The following is a 22,248-nucleotide window of genomic DNA, read 5'->3' on the forward strand; positions in this document are numbered from 1 at the left end:
TAGTGGCAGGGCAGGAGTAAAGTCGTAGACATAGAGAATGGACTTGAGGTCACGGGGAGGGGGAAGGGTAAGCTGGGATGAAGTGAGAGAGTAACATTGACATGTATGCACTACCAAATGTAAAATAGATGGCTAGTGCGAAGCAGCTGCATCGCATGGGGAGATAAGCTCAGTGCTTTGTGCTCACCTAGAGGGTGAGATAGGGAGAGTGGGAGGGAGACGCAGGAGGGAGGGGATGTGGGGATATATGTATACATATAGCTGATTCACTTTGTTATACAGCAGAAACTAACACAACACTGTAAAGCAATTATATTCCAATAAAGATATTTTTAAAATTATATTCTATATGTTTTCCAGTGCATTTGTGGTTTTAGTCATATACATATATGTGTGTGTGTAAATACAGAGAGATAGAAATACGAATATAGAAATATATAGAGATGTAGATATAAATGATACCGATGGATAGATTGGTGACAGATAGATAGATATAGATGTCAGATAGATATGCAGATGCAGAGGTAGGTACAGATATACAGATTTATACATAGGTATAGATTCTACCATTTCATCAGATAGCATTTGGGAGAGGAGGGGAGAATAAATGTCTTCAGTTCATCATCACTTTCCAGTCCTTCACTTTCTCCCATCTCTCTTTTATTGTTTGCTTTTGTTGGATGTCGCATTCATGTTTTTAAGTGCAGCTTAAATACAGTGTTTACATTATGATGTAATTTTATTTCGGAACAGTTTTCATTGTCTTCATCATAGAATTTATATGTGATTTTTTTCAAGTTTCCAATTTTCTTCAGAATTAAAAAGTATTATTAAATGAAAGAAGTACTAGAAGTGTCAATGTTCAAAGTCTTGCCAATCTAAAGGTTTTTGTTTTAAACAGTCCTCTTGTCATTATTGCTATGACTACAAAGGGATAATTGGATCCGTTTTTAGTCCAGCACAGCTCCTGCTCACACTCTTCCTCTTTAGTGTAAATTTAATAAATGCAACTGTAAGGTATTTTTAAAAAGATATGTTTTATAAAGGACTCATTTTATCTTTAGGTTCATATAATCTACAAGCACAAAAATAGTTCAAACAAAAGGCACTTCTGTCTATTTTATGTATATTTCAGGTGAAATTATCTATCCTTTTATACCCAGTTGAATATATAACATGTACAGACATAGTGATTTCTAATTTACTGGTAATTTATTAGCATAAATAACACATAATGTCAGTTTGCTTTAGGAACAGTTTCATGAATATAAGAGAGTCAATGGGATCATAGTTTTCTCCTTAGTCTGTGGATAGAGAAAACCTAATTCATGTTAAATTATAATAGCTTCATAAATAGATAGTTTTAGGAGGACTGGTTGTATAATTTTTATCCAAATTGGGACACTTTTGAGAGTGAAATGGAGTGCTATCAATAATTATACCAGTTAGACATAAACTAGAACTCTTGAGGAAAATGAAACATTTGGTTACCATATAGTCATACTTTCAGGTTCACTGCAACACATGTAATCCACATTGGGGTTTACCATCATAAAACTACTTGGTGATGAATGGATATTAGCTTTTCTCAAGGAGTTAGGAATATATGCAGACTAGGAACTATCAAAGCAAAATAATATTGTGTCTTCTTTTGAATCATAAGGAAAGTTGAAATAATCCAGTAATAACCAAAACTAAATGGTCAAATTATTCACTTTATTCTAGTGGTATTCCTATACTGAATGTTTGAAAACATTCTATGAAATGTAACATAAAAAGGATGTATATCATGAATATGTAGAGTTTAAAGAAAAAATTTGAATGTCACATATCCACCACATATCTTAAAAAATAGGACATTTCCACTTTCTTTAAAGTCCCCTGTATCTCCTTCCCTAATTACTCACCCCTACCTCCTAGAAGACACTGCTGTCTTGAACTTTGTTTTAATCTTCCCTGTGCTTGCTTTATTTTACCACATGAGCTTGTATCCCTAGAGAATATATCATTTTGTTTTGTTTCCTTATGTGTATGTTAATGAAATATTTAATGTAATTTAATTTATAAAAATGTTCTTTAGTGGTTAGCATTTTTATGTCTTTTCAAAGAAATCCCAAGGTAGTAATAAATACATATTAAATTTTCCTCTAAAAATTTTAAAGTCTGCATTTCACATTTAGGTCTTTAACTAGAATTTATTGTGTGTATAAAACAGGATTTTTTTTTCTTTCTTTTCTTTTCGCATAAAAAAAATTATTCTAGCATAATATATTGATTAATTCATACTTTATTATCTGATGTGCAACACCATCTTAATTATGTGTCAGGTTTCTATGCATGCATGGGTGTAAGTCTGAGTTTTTTTTCTGTTGCATTCCATGTGTGCTCTGAGTTAATCTACTCTGTCTTAATAGCTTGAACTTTGAACATCACCTAGGTTGTTCTTGGCTCCTTACTCTTCCATGTGAATTTTATAATTAGCGTGTCAGTTTCTATGAAAATATTTTGATTTGGAATTACATTGAGTCCACAGATAAATTTAGATGCAATTAAAATTAAAATTAAAATTCAGATCTGAATTGATAATTCAAAAGTTCTATTTCTTTGAGTACATTTAAGTAATTTTATTCTTTTTAGCAATTTGTCAGTTTTACCTGCATTTTCATATTTGTTGGATTAAAATTGATCATAGCATTTTCTTATTAGTTTTTGACCTTTGCAGCATCTGTAATTATTTTTTCTGTTTTTATTCCTAAAATTATTTCCTTTTCTTTTCTTGATTAGGCTTGCCAGATATTTGTCAATTTCATTAGTCTTTTTTAATGGTACAATAGAGATTCTCTCTATTGTATCTCGTTGTCTAATTCATTAATTCCTGCCCTTATTATTGTTTTTATTGAAGTATAGTTGATTTACAATGTTGTGGTAGTTTTAGGTGTACAGCAAAGTGATTCAGTTATAAATACACATATACATATAATATTCTTTTTCAGATTCTTTTCCCTTATAGGTTATTACAAAATATTGAGTATATCCTGCCCTTATTTTTATTCTTTCCTCCTTCTTGCTTTGAATTCATTGTATTATTATTTTACCTTGTTAGTTGATTGCTTAGCTCATACTTTTATTTTTTCTGTTCAAAAATTGAGCATTTAGCTATTCATTTCCCTCTAAGTACTCCTTCAATTATGTCATAAATTTTGATAAGTAGTATTTATGTTACAATTTATTTTTAAGTCCTTTTTAATTTATTTAATGGTTTCCTTTTCCATGGGTTATGTATATATGTATGAGTGTGTGTGTTTCAGTTTTATAAATTTCAGAGTTTTGTTAGGTATCCATTTGTTATTGATTTCTAACTTCATTTTCAGATACTGATTCTTTGGAATTAATTTAAACTTGCTTCATGAACTAGAGCATTATTAATTTTTGTAAATGTTCTAGTGTAGTTGAAAAGAATGTGCATTCTCCAGTTGTTGGGCACAACATAGAGGCTTTTCTTTCCTTTTTTTTTTAAATTGAAGTATAGTTGACATACAATATTATATTAATTTCAGGTGTACAACACAGTGATTTGGCATTTATATACATTATGAATTGATCACGGTAAGTCTAGTAACTATCTGTCAACTTTGTCATACAAAGTTATTATAATATTATTGACTGTATTCCCTATACTGTATATTATATCCCAGTGACTTATTTATTTTATAACTGGAAGTATGAAACTTTTAATGCCCTTCACCTATTTTACCCAAACCCTGTTCCCCCCTCAACCTCCCATCCCCACCTCTGGCAACCACTAGCTTATTCTCTGTATCTGTGAGGCTATTTTGCTTTGTTTGTTCATTTTTTTGTTTTTTAGATTCCACATATCAGTAAAATCATACAGATTTTTCCGTCTAACTTATTTCACTTAGCATAATACCCTCTGGGTCCATCAGGGTGCAGTGTTTTATATTCAAGTCTTCTATATTCTTATTTTTACCCCTCACTACTTGATCTGTCAAACACTAAGTTGTGTTAAAATCTCCTCTATGATGACAAACTTGTCCATTTATTTTGTAGTTCCAGCAATTTCTGTTTTATTGATTTAGAGGCAGATCGTTTAGAAGTATGACAAGTATCTGGTGCTATGAACCTTTTATTACTATCTAGTGACCCAGTTTATTTCTAGCATATATAAGATATATTTTTCTTTGATAATAATACAGCTGAAACAGTTTTATTAGCATTGGTCTGGTCTTTTTGCCAGTCCTTCCAACATTTCTACATCTTTGTGTTTTAGATATGTGTCTTGTAAGAAGCAAGTATTTGAATTTTTATAACATTTTAGTGACCTTTTTTTCCCTAGAAAATTTAGTACATTTGCACAGATTATGATTGCTTATATAGATTCACTTCTGTCTTCTTCTGCCTACTTACCACATTTTTCATCATTTCATTGTATATGTTTCATTATTTCATTTTTCATTATTTCATTGTATATTCATTATTTCATGCCTTCTTTCAAATAGTGTTGAATTTTGTTTTATTTCTCTTTGGTTTGGTTTAGCTTTGTTTTATTCATTTTTCTTTATCAGCTTTAAAATTATTCTATTTATATATTTTTTAATTGCATGCATATTTAACTCAAAGTCTAAATTTAATGAATATCTTTACTCTTCTTTCAAACAGTAAAAGACTGTAGAGGGTTTTAACCCCAATTATTGTCAAGATTTAGTTCTCTCTTATTTTTGTTTTAACATTGATAAAGTAGACATTATTTTTATTGATTGTTAGGAAAATGATTTTTAAATTTGCCCAAAAGCTTAGCATAGTCTTTGCTCACCATTTTTCCATGCATCTCAGACATTCCTTTCTAAGATCTATATCCTCCTGAAGGAAAGCTTTCAGACACTTCTTTGGTGATGATCAACTGGCAGTAGCTCTCTCAACTACAGTTTAATTGAAAATGTCTTTATTTTGGTTTCATTCTTGAAAGATACTTTTGATAGAATTAGAATCATAGGCTAACATTTTCTTTCTGTACTTCAAAGATATTATCCCCTTCTCTTCTGGCTTAACTGACATTCTTTTATAGGTAATGTGTCTCCCTCAATTCCTTCTCCCAGTTGCTTTTATTGTTGATCTTCTCTTTATTATTGATCTTTTGCACTTTCACTAAAAAGTTTCTAGCCTATATTTCATATTTCATTAAGTCTGTAAATCATGTAATTGGCATATTATGTCTATTCTGGTAATTTTCTGTTATTTCTTCAAAGATTGTGTCTTTCACATTTTCTCTAATTTTTCCTTCTATAAACTGAAAAGATGCATGATAGAGCTTCTCGGTTTATCCTCTGTCTTTGACAACTTCTTTCATATTTTTCATTTCTTCATCTCTTTCTATGCTGTATTCTGCCTAATTCTCTTCCATTTCACTTTTTCTTTTTTCAGCTGTGTCTAATTTCATGGTTCTTAACCAGGGGTAACTTTGCCCACCAGGGGGCATTTGGCAATGTTTGGAGGAATTTTTGGTTGTCATGACTTGGGAATTGCTATTTGCATCTAGTTAGTAGTTAATAAAGATTCTGATAAACATCTCATAATACATAGTGCACACTTCACAAAAAATAATTATCTGGCCAAAACGGCCAATAATGCTGAAGGTGAAAAAAACTGATCTAATTTTTGTTTGAATCTGTCCATTGAGTTTTAAATTTCAAGTACTACATTTTTTATTTGTAAAAGTTCTATTTCTTGTTTTAAAACTACATGGTCAACTTTGATAACCTAATTCCTTCTACTTTCAATACCCACATTAATCTGTAGATGTATTTGATACATTATGATTCCTATAGCCACAGTCTTTGTAAAGGGTCTGATTCTACACTTTGCTGTTTCTTCCTACTCTGACTCATGGTGAATTTTTTAAAACATGTTTTTAATAAGCTTAACTCCTTGAAACTTTATCTGTGCTGATTCTTTAAGACCTGTGTTAGAAGCAGTGTTATTCAGTGGACCAGCAGTTTTAGCAACATCTGTGAGTATGTTAGAAATGCAGATTTTCAGGCCCTGCAACATCTGCATCAGAATCTCTGAGGGTGGGCCCAAAGAATCTATTTTAACCGTATTCTCTTATGCATACTCAAGTGACTCTTATGCATACTCAAGTTTGAAGATTTGAGAAGCACTAATTTAAAGTATTCCTCCAGAGAGGCTTTCCATTTCTTTTTCTCAGGCACCTCGAAACATCACCAACCTAAGATCATTTTTTTTTTTAACATCTTTATTGGGGTATAATTGCTTTACAATGGTGTGTTAGTTTCTGCTTTATAACAAAGTGAATCAGTTATACATATACATATGTTCCCATATCTCTTCCCTCTTGCGTCTCCCTCCCTCCCACCCTTCCTATCCCACCCCTCCAGAGCTGTTAGGGAGTGATCTAATCTCATACTTTTACATGTATAAGATCATTTTTTAACTACTTTTTGGGTGCAAGGAGCATGAAAGTAGTGCCCGTTCTAGTCCAAACTTATATGAAAATGTGGAATTTTGATTAGAAGTTCTCACTTAAGACTTCTTCTTTTTTTCCTTTTCTACCCAGAGCCAAGACTAGTCATGCAAGCTTACTTCTGTTGGGTAGATCATTTTATTTTTCATGCAGTAAAAGTGACACGCACATGGGATATTGGCTTTATATAGGAGTGTATGGCCTGATCTCACACTCCACTTTGGACCCAGACATTTAATTTGTGGCCCATTGAAAACCCATACTCTTGTCTTGCCATAGTCAGTAGAAACCCTTGGGGCATATATTCTTAAACTAGTTCACACCTTTCTCCCTACCTTCACCCCAGAATTATACTTTCTTGTAATTTCTGCTCTCCAATGGTCTATCATCTCATGTTAGAAACAACAAAAACAAAGTGAAAAAAATTGGGGTATTTTATCTAGCATTTTTAGGTGTCTAAACCAAAAGATACTTGTCTTCACACCGAATCTATCATATTGTCAGAAACAGGAGTCCTCATTTGGTTTTTAAAACACTTACCCAAGATATTAGCATGATCTGAGTAAGTGTTAAAATAACTACCCCACCAGACTGTGTACTAAACAATAATGCCTGCCTCTAGCCTGACATCTGAATCATTTCTTTTGCCCTCAGCTACTGCAGAAAGGGGCGGGGACAGAGACAGCCTGTCAGTTGCTTAATGATCTCAGTCAGGCAGAGAATTCAGTACAAGCTAAGTAGTAAATACTGAGTCACAAGCACATGCCCTCTAGCAAGTGAGGTTCCAGTGTACACAAAGAACCACAATAACTGCTTATTCCCAGTGTTTTAAAATAAATAGGTATCTTGCACCAGCAAGAGCTTTATATTTTATTGTAAGGCAATACAAATAGTATGTAATTCCCCAGGGACCACCATAAAATATTCACTTTTTAAAACCAGTTAGTTCCTGTCCTGTGTTACGAGTTTTCAGGATCAGTCAGTGTTTCTTCTCACATAATAAGTTTAGATACAGTCCTTCAGGGAAAGGAATGTATTGCAGTTATAACCTTCAATTAAGCATCATATCTTGGTAACAATATTTTCTAGGTCCCCAGGCAAAATAAAGCACAGCTGTTTGAATTAGTATTCTAGTTCTCTTCTTTACTTTCATAAAGGAAACATTCAATGTACATAACGATCTTATAAAACGCAGGAAAATGCCAAAGGAAGTCAAGGAAAATTAGCTTGATGCTTGAAGTTTTCTAGCTGTAGAATGTTAGAGAAATCCATGCTGCATAATGCATGACATTTTCTAATTTTAACTAGACAGCTCTGTAGCCATTGCAGAGAACACCTTATATAAAACTGAACCATATGAAGTTGATGATATTCTACTATTTTTGACCTTCAAACTTAGAAATTCCATAAGGTTCAACCTAACATTTTATCTTCCTAGTTAAAATTGATTCTTGCTTGTCTGGGAACTATGAAGTTATGACATAATGGAATTGAAGCCACTCTGTGGTGTTATGGAACATGAAAAGGTGATCTGTCAGACATATTAATAAAAAAGAATTTAAATATGTCTACTTTTCATTTAGGGCCACCAGCAAAATTGGTATACCAATGGTATCAAATTTTGTTTAAATGTTCACTTTTAACTATGCCTCTGATACTCTGTGGTTCTTTTCATCCATGCAGCATTCTTCTGATTCATTTTTCTCCATTTGTGCTGTCTTTCTCTGTGATGTGAATTCATCCCTATCCATTCTGTTATGCCTCCATTTTTCACTGCTTCTTCAGATTGCACTGAGCCGTAAGAGGTAAGCTCCATCAAAAGAGGGAAAATTGAATTTCCTTTAAGTCCAGGAAGAATCCTTTGTCTAAGGTATTCTATAACCCTGCTCCTAAAATCAGTACTTTCTAACTTACACTTTGAAAGGAACTTATAAGGAAAATAATTCCCCATAGCCACACCCACACTAGACTGCCTTGAATACTCTTCCACACACACTGTGAAGTTGATACTTGTTGCTAAGTACCTTCTACTAGGATTCATAGTTGAGTACTTAGCTTTGTACTGCAGCAGTATCCTCTGTTTTCTGTACAGTAACATACATACTACAATATCCCAGAAATTGGTAGTACTCAGTGCCATCCCAAGTGTGCTTTCACCTACCAGGTTTATGAGGCTTATAATAAGAAGGCAGTATTTAAGTCACGCTATGTCATCATCCCTTAATTCGAACAGTGACATTTCCAAAAGTTACTGGGTTTGATCCAATTTACATGGATCAAATTTATCAGATAATAACCAACCCTCCCTTTAATGTGCTGTATGGTTAATTAATGGGAATTATTTTGATAATGATCTCAATTCTATTTCCCAACTTAGATTAGGATTTCTTAGGGCCGATAACTGATGATGTCTGGGTTTTATCATAAGAAGCTTTTCAGAGCAGAGAATTAAAATCTTTTTTCATTCAAAACACGTTGAGCTTCCTAACCAAATAAAAACATATTTTCTAAAGAAGGCAAGCCAATCGACATAGGAAACCTTACATAGCACAATTTGAGTTTTTTATTCATCTTCCGTTACTCCTCTCAGTGCTATCTAATAGTTAAGAGCAATTAAAAGAAAAAAAAACCCACCTCTGCCCCATACATTTGAGTTAGGTTAAGTTTTACCCTTGTTCATCATGAAGGAGCCAGGGTTCATAACATAATGCTATTCCAACAAGGTTGTTTCTGTCTTCCCATTATAAAGCAATGAATCCCATTGTTTTTTATTGGAAATGTGTCAAAATGTGACAGGCTAAAAATAAATTTGCATCACTCGTCTTGCCCTCCAGACTGGCATTCGTTTTTAGAGATAGATGTTCCAGCCTTTTCCAGATGCAGATTAGCATATCTGAGATGTTTAGTAAAATGAATATTTAATACAAGAAGAGAGTATAGATATTTAGTCGGTATATTATGGCACCACAGTAATGATAGGTTTGATACAGAAAGTCATCTGACCCTTTGCAATCTAAAGTCTTTCTATCCCTGTGACCTGCTGCCAAGTCTTGGCACCGATGCAGTTGATGATAGTTTCTCATCATCAGTGTCCATCTTTTATTAATGATAGAGTCTCACCATTGTGTTTATCTTGTATTTTGCTTTTTCACATAGATTAACTTTGTCATGGCAATACAACAAATGCTTTGTAAAATTAAGTCCCAACATAAATAAATTTCTTATTAGAATTCTTGATGGTTTCATTTAAGTTTTAGACAATGAGAAATTGCTTAATGGGCTAACTTACTTGAATCATCCAGGGTATTTGAGATAGTGTGGTACTCCACAGTATGAAGGAGCCAACTCTGCCTGAAGAACGAAGGGATTAAGGAAGGCTTCTTGGAGGAGGTAACTAAACTGAAGCTTAAAGTGGGAATTTTCTACATGGAAAAGGGGCTTAAAGGCTCTGCAAGTCATGGAAACAACACATGGAAACGTATGAGATGTCATATCTGGGAGACTGACCAGTTTGACATAATTGGACCACAGAGCACTTGAGATGGGGATAGAGAGAGAGGTGAACCAAATAACAAATGTCAGTTATCTTTATTCATTGATGACTGAGGTAGATTGAACCTATAATATATTTTAAATGGGAAAATGATGTGATTATACATTTGTATTTTAGTAAATAACATTATATGACATTGTCTCTTGTTTTTTTTAATTTTTTGGCTGTTCCACATGGCCTGTGGGATCTTAGTTTGCAACCAGGGATTGAACCTGCACCCACTACATTGGGAGCGTGGAGTCTTAACCACTGGACCGCCAGGGAAGTCCCAATTGTCCCATTTGTAAACAGTGACTTTCTACATGCATTCTAGAAATCATCTTTTCCCAAGGCTTATATGAGTATAAATTAAGACAATGTAGATACAAAGAGGAACTAGTACAGATCTGGGCATGAGAGAGACCTGAGATTGAATCCTGTGTCGATTTCTTCCCAGCTATATAATAGTGGAAAAATTATACCTCATTTTAAAAAAATATTAAAATGAAGATATTGTTTCACAGGGTTGTTATGATAATTACAATTTATAAAAACTTATTGGCACATATTGATATTCTCTGTATATTAGCCCCTATTTTAGCATTATGGATCGATGGATTGTTAAGAATGCTATTGCTTGAACGATGAAAACGGTTTCAATTTGAAAACATGTGCTTACTAAGCAACCTATGGTTATTAGGTAACTGAGGTGATAGCTAATATTGTGATGTATATTTTTTTAACTGGCACGAATGAATTTTTGATGTATGTACTTTTTGTGACCTGTTGACCTATGGGAAACTTCACACTCCTTCCCTTATTATTATCATTTTTTTTTTTTTGGCTTATAAAGAATTCAGTAGATATCTCACTCTTACCAGTTTCTGGGTATCAACTAAAAGCTGTTTCTTTTATTTTTTCAAGCACGTCTTGACAAGATGGAGCCATATTTTTATTTTCCTGAACAAATGCTCTATTTTTCATTTATCAATTAAGCAGTTTCCTCTTTGTCAAACATTTTCAATTGAAACCATGCCTATTTGAGCAGAATTTGGTCTGTTGTTTATGAAAAATTGGGGAAAGAGACTAACTCAATCAAATTTATTTATTTATTTGTTTGTTTGTCGTTTTCCATTTCAGGCCCCATTTTATTCTCTGTTTTCTTTCACAACTCAGCCTAATGTAGTAAGCTCTTCCTTTTCTTACTAGGCAAAACGAGGGAGCAGTTGCACTTGCTTGGAGCTTGTGGATGGTCCTACATAACAAAATCCCTACTGACACCCTTGGTTAACATACGACTAGTTCTAGAAATTGAATATGTGTTTGCATCATGTTAATTTTAGGTTTAAAAAAAGCATCATATTTAAAACCTTCTGATTAAAAATTATTTCACACTTAAATCCCAGCTGTCTCTGAAATATGCAAAGAGTCATGAAATTACTGGATATTCTCCAAAAGGAGAAAACTAAACTCAGAAACCTACTTAAAATGTCTAATTTTTCAATACCCAAATTTGCCTTCATGGATTCATTTCCCAGATTTCCCACTACTATTGTAACCATGCTAACACTACCCTGGGAAATATGGCTAAACTAAGTCAAAACACGGAGACGAAAATAAACTAAGAGTATATAGTCATTCAATTTAAGTTCAACTTCATTGTTTGTTAATCCTACATTACTCTTTCCTTAACAACCCTACTCAGGAAGCGCCTGTAGTAGCCAGAGCAGCGCTGTTCCTGGAATGTGCTCGTTTTGTTTACCGCTGCAACCGTGGCAACTGGCCAGAGTGGATGAAAGGGCATCATGTGAATATCACCAAGAAAGGCCTTTCCAGGGGACGGTCTCCCATTGTGGGCAACAAGCGGAACCAGAAGCTGCAGTGGAACGCTGCCAAGCTCTTCTACCAATGGGGAGACGTGAGCTTTTGATTTTCTTCTATAAAAATTAGGCTGAGTGAAGTGAAGAAGTTTTGTGTTTATGTTTCTTCATTTGTTTGGGAGACAGTTTATTGAGTATCGGTTATGTACCAGGCACTGAACAGAACATTTCAGGGGAAAATAAGTGTAATTCATTTAATCTTCCCAGTAAATCGACAAAGTTAGACATTATTATCTCTTCTGTCTCTTTTCCTGGTCCTCTGCCTCTTTCCTTTCTATAAATGTAAACATTCTCAGCATCTCTTATAATTTCTTCCTGTATATTCTGCACCAGAATTACATTTATTCCTGTATTTTCAACTCTTAGCTGTATGCCAGGGACACACACGTCTCTATCCATAGCACTCTTTGGATCCCCGACCGGCATCACCAACTGTACTTTGGAGGCATTCACTCAATGTCCTGAAACTCAGTCTGACCAAAACAAAACCCTTCTCTCCATTTAAACACACCCCCATCTTGAATTTTCTATTCTTATTGATAGTACCACCATCATCTAAGATGACAGCCTTGAACATATTCCAAACCTTCTTTTCTTATTGATTCCACCTCTTCCATGTCACTGATGCCCTTTTAGGTCAGAACTTCATTACTTCTCATCTATATGACGAAAGCATTTTCCTATTTAGTCTCCTCCCACAATCTCCCCTCATCTGACCCATCCTACACACTGCCAGTAAAATCATCTCCCTTTGGCGTAGCTCATCTAAAAGCAGAACATTCGTACTTATCTTCCAGCCTCCAGACTTGCTCCCTCCAATTCATTCTTCAAACTGCTGTCAGAGTGATTAGGCTAAAATGCAGATCACATTATAGTGCTTCAGTGGCCCTCCTTTTCCCTTGGGATAAAACCCAAATTGCTTAGCCTGGCATTGCTGCTCTCTCCACAACCTTTGTTCAAATCACACCAAGATTATAGATGATAAAGGCAAATGAGCTAATGTATCTAAAAAACATTTATCTCAATGCTTTGCATCTAAGAGGTGTTCAATAATAATGTTATTATATTAATTCTTGCAAGCAGGGTATATGATTTTTCTGTGCATTGTTAGGCAGCTATCACAGTGTTCCTCGAATGAGTGATAAGGTTCTCCCCCACTCAGAAAGTACCTTTCATCCTTCTTCAGAATGCAAAATGAAGTCCAGCTGCATGAACTGTAGGATCTAGTCACAATCTACCTTTCCAAGCCCTCAGGCACATTATTTCCTCTCACAAAATTGTGCTTCAACCAATTGGCTTATTTGTCAGTCTGAACATGTCAGTGCATTTCCCTGAATATGGATCTTTTGAAACTCTCCATCTGGAATATCCACTTTCCCCCTTCCCCATTTGCCTACACAGCAATTCTTCAGAATCTACAGGAATGAAACTTTGTATGATCCTCTGAGATGAATCTGATTTCTCCATATTCTAATAAATAAAGTGCTTTCAGTCTTTTACACGACTGTTATTTTGGTATGTTATTACCACCCCAATAGACTGTAAGCTCCTTGAAGTAAAGAGCAAGACACAGAGTCAGATACCCTATTTGACTCCGAGTTCAAGGTTGCTGAGCAACCTAGAGCAAGTCTTTCAACCTAACTTTCCTAAGTGCCAAACAATGATCCTTCTTTATGAAGGTTTATATCTACTAGGGCACATTAAACAAAGATACTGATGTACTATAACAATTTATTCAACTTTATTTTTACTTAATACGTAACAAATTACCTCACCTAATAAATATTTGATGAATGACAAAGGAATAAACATATTCCCAAGGCACTTTTCTGGTCTTAGAAGAGACAGACAGCTCTAAATTATTATTTAGTGTTATCCCAGACAAGTTCATTTTTTGAGCAACCTTTTAAGCTTTATGAACTGTGGGTTTAACTTAAATTGCTTGGTTTCAGCATCCTGGGAGGATCGATGTAGATTTTTTTTTTTCCCCTGTAAATCTCACTATTAAATCTGCTGGCTCCACTCCAGACTCATAATTCCACATCTCCTTCCTTAGAGAGGATTTCCAAAAGAGTAGCATCAGGACAAGGCTTTTTGTTGAGGTGGTGGTTTTTGCTTTTATGTTTTGTTTGCTTAAAACTTCTCAGGTTAGCAGCTAAAATTTTAGGATGCTGTGATATTTTTCTACACTGCTTTCTTTCTCCTTTTTGTGGTTTTTGTTACTCCCCACTTAATTCCAGAGTTTAAGCAGACACCTTTGTTTTCAGATAGCCAAGACGTTCAAACAATTTGTGTTTTTATTTAAAGTGTTCTGGACATATCTTTGTCAGTTTCCAGTAGTGAATCTAATCTCTTGCATGCCCAGAATGTAGTAACTTTTCTAAATATTTGAAAAGGATGATATAGGAAGAAAAAAGGAAAGTAGCTGGAATTTTGTTCGTATTAATGCACAGAGTAACCAAACTGTCAAATTCTATGTTCAGTGTTCATTTTAGCTTTTTGACTCTCTTTCTTAAGCATGCATCTCCTCTTTTGTTGCATACAATTTGTCATTGGAATGTAAAAGGAATTAGATAGAGGTAGCATATTTTGTCTTTTCATTTGGAAAATTCCTTTTGGTAAATCAGACAATACTACATGATGATTCAGAAGAACAGATAGTAAGTACTGGTTTTATGAATACCTTGTAAGAGCCAGTATTGCCCATGTGCTGACTTACTAAAAATCATATTTCTAATGTTGATGTTGGGTACACTATCAAAAGAATATTTCTTTCTCATTCATAGTGTATCATGGAGGGGGGGAGCAAAGTCTATTAGAAAGTCATTGATTGCATATATGATGACAGATACAAATAAAATCGCAGTTCCAGAATTCATGCCAATCTCCAAGCTCATTAGCATGATAGTGCCTTTCTCATAAAATAGCATAATCAGAAACAGTCTGAAGAACTGTGACTTCTTATTTCTTACTGCAGCAAAATCCTTCATTAGAAACAACTGCAAAACAAAACAAACAAAAAAACCTGACAAACAACAACAAAATCAACCACATACTCCCTTGTGTGAAACCTATAAAATAGATGACCTTTGAGGAAATAGGAATATTTTCAGAAAATGTTTTGTATAAGAATAAAAAATGCCATTCCATTTCCTAAAAGTCTTTAGACACAGTGACCTTAGAGATAGCATCAGTGCCTTCCCTCTCTGGGTTCCCACATTGGGAAATGAAACATGGTGGTAACAACACTGTGGCAGACAGAGGAGGCTTATGCTGAAAATCATTCCCATTAATTGGCTTCTGGTGACCTCTGTAATGTGAGAGCCTATTTTACAGTCTGACGTATCTCATGCTGTTTCATTCTTCTTCTCTTCATGGTAGGCAATTGGCGTCCGGTTGAATGAGCTGTGCCATGGGGAAAGTGAGAGCCCAGCCAACCTGCTGGGTCTCATTTATGATGAGGAGACCAAGAGGAGACTGAGAAAGGAGGATGATGAGGAAGACTTTTTAGATGACAGTAAGGAGACTCCCTTTACTACAAGAACCCCTGCTTGTAAGAACCTCTGCTTTAGGAGCACGTAATATTTCTCTTTCCTCTTTCACATTCTTACCACCTTCCCATGTCTCCAACTGCACCTTCTCCCCTATTCCCTCTGCATGGATGTGAGCATGTGCATAAAGCCACACAAAGAGAGAGCAGGAACCAGAAGGAGAAGACTGTAGACAGGGGCGAAGAGTTGGCAATATGGAAAACTCACTGCTTTGAAGTCTCTGACTCTTAATATTGTAAATGTGAAGATCAGTTTTAGGCCTACTTGAGAAAACGTAGTTGTGCTGCCCCAGAAGAGGGCTGGTCAGGGTTTGTATTTTATTACTGCTCTTGGAGTTTTAAAAAAGGGTTAGACCTGAGGGAGACCTTCAAGGTGGTGGAGGAGTAAGACGTGGAGATCACCTTCCTCCCCATAAATACATCAGAAATACACCTACATGTGGAGCAACTCCTATAGAACACCTACTGAATGCTGGCAGAAGACCTCAGACCTCCCAAAAGGCAAGAAAGTCCCCACGTACCTGGGTAGGGCAGAAGAAAAAAGAAAAAAGGGAGACAAAAGAATAGGGGTGGGGCCTGCCCCTCTGGGAGAGAGCTGTGAAGGAGGAAAAGTTTCCACACAATAGGAAGCCCCTTCACTGGTGGAGGTAGAGGTGGGCAGGGAGGAAGCTTCAGACCCACAGAGGAGAGCACAGCAACAGGGGTGCAGAGGGCAAAGCAGAGAGATTCCTCCACAAAGGATCAGTGCCGACCAGCACTCACCAGCCTGAGAGGCTTGTCTGCTCACCCGCTGGTACGGGTGGGAGCTGGGAGCTGAGGCTTGGGTTTTGGAGGCCAGATCCGAGGGAGAGGACTGGGGTTGGCTGTGTGAACACAGCCTGAAGGGGGCTAGTGCATCACGGCTAGCCAGGAGGGAGTCCGGGAAAAAGTCTGGAACTGCCTAAGAAATAAGAAACCATTGTTTTGGGGTGCGCGAGGAGAGGGGATTCAGAGCACCGCCTAAATGAGCTCCAGAGATGGGTGTGAGCCATGGCTATCAGCGCGGACCCCAGAGACAGGCATGAAACACTAAGGCTGCTGCTGCAGCCACCGAGAAACCTGTGTGCAAGCATAGGTCACTATACACATCTCCCCTCCTGGGAGCCTGTGCAGCCCACCCCTGCCAGGGTCCTGTGATACAGGGACAACTTCCCTGGGACAACATACGGTGTGCCTCAGGCTGTTGCAACGTCATATCAGCCTCTGCCGCTGCAGGCTCACCCTGCAATCCACACCCCTCCTTCCCCCTTGCCTGAGTGAGCCAGAGCCCCATAATCAGCTGGTACATTAACCCTGTCCTGTCTGAGCGAAGAACAGTTGCCCTCAGGCGAGCTACATGCAGAGGCAGGGTCAAATCCAAAGCTGAACCCCAGGAGCTGTGCGAACAAAGAAGAGAAAGGGAAATTTCTCTGTGCAGCCTCAGGAGCAGTGGATTAAATCTCCACAATCAACTTGATGTACCCTGCAACTCTGAAATACCTGAATAAAGTTCAGGACATTGGTCCACAAGAGACCTCCCGGCTCCACATAATATCAAACAGCGAAAGTTCTCCCAGAGATCTCCATCTAAATGTGAAGACCCAACTCCACTCAACAACCAGCAAGCTATGGTGCTGGACCCCATATGCCAAACAACTAGCAAGACAGGAACACAACCCCACCCATTAGCAGAGAGGCTGCCTTAAATCATAATAAGGTCTCAGACACCCCAAAACAAACCACTGGACACAGACCTGCCCACCAGAAAGACAAGATGCAGCCTCATCCACCAGAACAGAGGCCCTAGCCCCTCCACCAGGAAGCCTACACAACACAATGAAGCAACCTTAGCCAATGGGGGCAGACACCAAAAATAACGGGAAATATGAACCTGCAGCCTGTGAAAAGGAGACCCCAAGCACAGTAAGTTAGGCAAAATGCGAGACAGAGAAACACACAGCAGATGAAGGAGCAAGGTAAAAACCCACCAGACCAAAAAAAAGAAGAGGAAATAGACAGTCTACCTGAAAAAGAATTCAGAGTAATGATAGTAAAGATGATCCAGAATCTTGGAAATAGAATGGAGAAAATACAAGAAATGTTTAACAAGGAACTAGAAGAACTAAAGAGCAAACAAACAATGATGAACAACACAATAAATGAACTAAAAAATTCTCTAGAAGGAATCAATAGTAGAATAACTGAAGCAGAAGAATGGATAAGTGAACTGGAAGATAAAATAGTGGAAATAACTACTGCAGAGCAGAATAAAGAAAAAAGAACAAAAAGAATTGAGGAGAGTCTCAGAGACCTCTGGGACAACATTAAATGCAACAATATTCGAATTATAGAGGTCGCAGAAGAAGAGAAACAGAAAGGGATTGAGAAAATATTTGAAGAAATTATAGTTGAAAACTTCCACAATATGGGAAAGGAAATAGTCACTCAAGTTCAGGAAGTGCAGAGTCCCATACAGGATAAATCCAAGGAGAAACATGCCAAGACACACATTAATCAAACTATCAAAAATTAAATACAAAGAAAACATTAAAAGCAGCAAGGGAAAAACAACAAAATACATACAAGAGAATCCCCATAAGGTTAACAGCTGATCCTTCAGCAGAAACTCTGCAAGCCAGAAGGGAGTGGCAGGACATATTTAATGTGATGAAAGGAAAAAACCTACAGCCAAGATTACTCTACCCAGCAAGGATCTCATTCAGTTTCGACAGAGAAATTAAAACCTTTATAGACAAGAAAAGCTAAGAGAATGTAGCACCACCAAGCCAACTTTACAACAAATGCTAAAGGAACTTTTGTAGGCTGGAAACACAAGAGAAGGAAAAGACCTACAATAAGAAACTCAAAATAATTAAGAAAATGCTAATAGGAACATACATATTGATAACTACTTTAAATGTAAATTGATTAAATTCTCCAACCAAAAGATGTAGACTGGCTGAATGGATACAAAAACAAGACCTGTATATGTGCTGTCTACAAGAGACGCACTTCAGACCTAGGGACACATACAGACTGAAAGTGAGGGGATGGAAAAAGGTATTCCATGCAACTGGAAATCAAAAGAAAGCTGGAGGAGCAATTCTCATATGAGACAAAATAGACTTTAAAATAAAGACTATTACAAAAGACGAAGGAGGACACTACATAATGATCAAAGGATCAATCCAAGAAGATATAACAATTGTAAATACTTATGCACCCAACATATGAGCACCTCAATACATAAGGCAAATGCTAACAGCCATCAAAAGGGGAAATTGACAGTAACATAATCATATTAGGGGACTTTAACACCCCATTTTCACCAATGGACAGATCATTCAAAATGAAAATAAGTAAGGAAAAACAAGCTTTAAATGATACATTAAACAAGACGGACTTAATTGATATTTATAGGACATTCCATCCAAAAACACCAGAATACACTTTCTGCTCAAGTACTTATGGAACATTCTCCAGGATAGATCATATCTTGGATCACAAAGCAAGCCTTGGTAAATGTAAGAAAACTGAAATCGTATCACATATCTTTTCCGACCACAACACTGTGAGACTAGATGTCAATTACAGGAAAAAAAATCTGTAAAAAATACAAACACATGGAGGCTAAACAATACACTACTTAATAATGAAGAGATCACTGAAGAAATCAAAAAATATGTAGAAGCAAATGACAATGAAAACACGATGATCCAAAGCCTATGGGATGCAGCAAAAGCAGTTCTAAGAGGGAGGTTTATAGTAATACAGTCCTACTTCAAGAAACAGAAAACATCTCAAATAAACAACCTAACCTTACACCTAAAGCAATTAGAGAAAGAAGAGCAAAAAAACCCCAAAGTTAGCAGAAGGAAAGAAATCATAAAGATCAGATCAGAAATAAATGAAAAATAAATGAAGGAAATGATAGCAAAGATCAATAAAACTAAAAGCTGGTTCTTTGAGAAGATAACAAAATTGATAAACCATTAGCCAGATTCATCAAGAAAAAAGGGAGAAGACTCAAATCAGCAGAATTAGAAATGAAAAAGGAGAAGTAACAACTGACACTGCAGAAATACAAAGGATCATGAGAGATTACTACAAGCAACTATATGCCAATAGAATGGACAACCTGGAAGAAATGGAAAAATTCTTAGAAAAGCACAACCTTCCACGACTGAAGCGGAAGAAATAGAAAATATAAACAGACCAATCACAAGCACTGAAATTGAGACTATGATTAAAAATCTTCCAAGAAACAAAAGCCCAGGATCAGATGGCTTGTCAGGCGAATTCTGTCAAACATTTAGAGAAGAGCTAACACCTATTCTTCTCAAACTCTTCCAAAATATAGCAAAGGGAGAAACACTCCCAAACTCATTCAATGAGGCCACCATCACCCTGATACCAAAACCAGACAAAGATGTCACAAAGAAATAAAACAACAGACCAATATCTCTAATGAACATAGATGCAAAAATCCTCAACAAAATACTAGCAAACAGAATCCAACAGCACATTAAAATGATAATACACCATGATCAAGTGAGGTTTATCCCAGGAATGCAAGGATTCTTCAATATACTCAAATCAATTAATGTGATAAACCATATTAACAACTTGAAGGAGAAAAACCAGATGATCATCTCAATAGATGCAGAAAAAGCTTTCAACAAAATTCAACACCCATTTATGATAAAAACCCTCCAGAAAGTAGGCATAGAGGAAACTTAACTCAATATAATAAAGGCCATAAATAACAAACCCACTCTCAACATCATTCTCAATGGTGAAAAACTGAAACAATTTCCTGTAAGATCAGGAACAAGACAAGGTTGTCCACTCTCACCACTATTATTCAACATCATTTTGGAAGTTTTAGCCACAGCAATCAGAGAAGAAGAAGAAATAAAAGGAATCCAAATCAGAAAAGAAGTAAAGCTGTCACTGTTTGCAGATGACATGATACTATACATAGAGAATCCTAAAGATGTCAACAGAAAACTGCTAGAACTAATCAAGGAATTTGGTAAACTAGCAGCACACAAAATTAATGCACAGAAATGTCTTGCATTCCTGTACACTAATGATGAAAAATCTGAAAGAGAAATGAAGGAAACACTCCCATTTACCACTGCAACTAATAGAATAAAATATCTAAGAATAAACCTACCTAAGGAGACACAAAAGACCTGTATGCAGAGAACGATAAGACACTGATGAAAGAAATTAAAGATGATACAAACAGACGGAGAGATATACCATGTTCTTGGATTGGAAGAATCAACATTTTGAAAATGATTATACTACCCAAAGCAATCTACAGATTCAAGGCACTCCCTGTCCAACTACCAATGGCATTTTTCACAGAATTAGAACAAAAAATTTTACAATTCGTTTGGAAACACAAAAGACCCCGAATTGCCAAAGCAACATTGAGAAAGAAAAACGGAGTTGGAAGAATCAGGCTCCCCGACTTCACACTATACCACAAAGCTACAGTAATCAAGACAGTATGGTACTGGCACAAAAACAGAAATATAGATCAATGGTACAGGATAGAATGCCCAGAGATAAACCCACGCACATATTGTCATCTAATTTATGACAAGGGAGGCAAGAACATACTGTGGAGAAAGGACAGCCTCTTCAATGAGTGGTGCTGGGAAAACTGGACAGCTACATTTAAAAGAATGAAATTGGAATACTCCGTAACACCATACACAAAAGTAAACTCAAAATGGATGAAAGACCTAAATGTAAGGCCAGACACTATCACACTCTTAGAGGAAAATTTAGGCAGAACACTCTATGACATAAATCACAGCAAGATCCTTTTTGACCCACCTCCTAGAGAAATGGAAATAAAAACAAAAATAAACAAATGGGACCTCATGAAACTTAAAAGCTTTTGCACAGCAAAGGAAACCATGAAGAAGATGAAAAGACAACCCTCATAATGGGAGAAAATATTTGCAAATGAAGCAACTGACAAAGGACTAATCTCCAAAATTTAGAAACAGTTCATGCAGCTCTATATCCAAAAAACAAACAACTGTATCCAAAAATGGGCAGAAGACCTAAACAGACATTTCTCCAAAGAAGGTATACAGATTGCCAGCAAACACATGAAAGGATGCTCAACATCACTAATCATTAGAGAAAAGCAAATCAAAACTACAATGAGGTATCACCTTACACCAGTCAGAATGGCCTCATCAAAAAATCTACGGACAATAAATGCTGGAGAGGGTGTGGGGAAAAGGGAACCCTCCGGCACTGTTGGTGGGAATGTAAATTGATACAACCAGTATAGAGAACAATATGGAGGTTCCTTAAAAAACTAAAAATAGAACTACCATAGGACCCAGCAATGCCACTATGGGGCATATATCCTGAGAAAACCATAATTCCAAAAGAGTCATGTGCAACAGTGTTCATTGCAGCTCTATTTACAATAACCAGGACATGGAAGCAACCTAAGTGTCCATCAACAGATGAATGGATAAAGAAGCTGTGGCACATATATACAATGGAATATTACTCAGCCATAAAAAGAAACGAAATTGAGTTATTTGTAGTGAGGTGGATGGACCTGGAGTCTATCATACAGAGTGAAGTAAGTCAGAAAGAGAAAAACAAATACCATATGTTAACACATATGTATATGGAATCTAAAAAAAAAAAAAATTCTGAAGAACCTAAGGGCAGGATAGGAATAAATACGCAGACATAGAGAATGGACTTGAGGTCACGGGGTGGG

At 36.2% G+C, this 22,248-nt stretch overlaps 1 protein-coding gene across 2 annotated transcripts in view; it reads left to right on the plus strand.

Moving 5' to 3' along the window:
• The window catches only part of UNC80 (unc-80 subunit of NALCN channel complex), a 230,563-nt gene that overhangs the window by 85,282 nt on the left and 123,033 nt on the right, over positions 1-22,248 (plus strand). For both annotated transcript variants that reach the window (XM_024738362.1, XM_024738363.1), the window contains exons 23-24: positions 11,737-11,949; positions 15,293-15,428. In XM_024738362.1, coding sequence (XP_024594130.1) covers positions 11,737-11,949; positions 15,293-15,428 — 349 coding nt within the window. The remainder of the gene's footprint in view (positions 1-11,736; positions 11,950-15,292; positions 15,429-22,248) is intronic.

The sequence above is a fragment of the Neophocaena asiaeorientalis genome, unplaced genomic scaffold (genome assembly GCF_003031525.2).
Source record: "Neophocaena asiaeorientalis asiaeorientalis breed wild unplaced genomic scaffold, Neophocaena_asiaeorientalis_V1.1 scaffold258, whole genome shotgun sequence".
Classification (NCBI taxonomy): domain Eukaryota; kingdom Metazoa; phylum Chordata; class Mammalia; order Artiodactyla; family Phocoenidae; genus Neophocaena; species Neophocaena asiaeorientalis.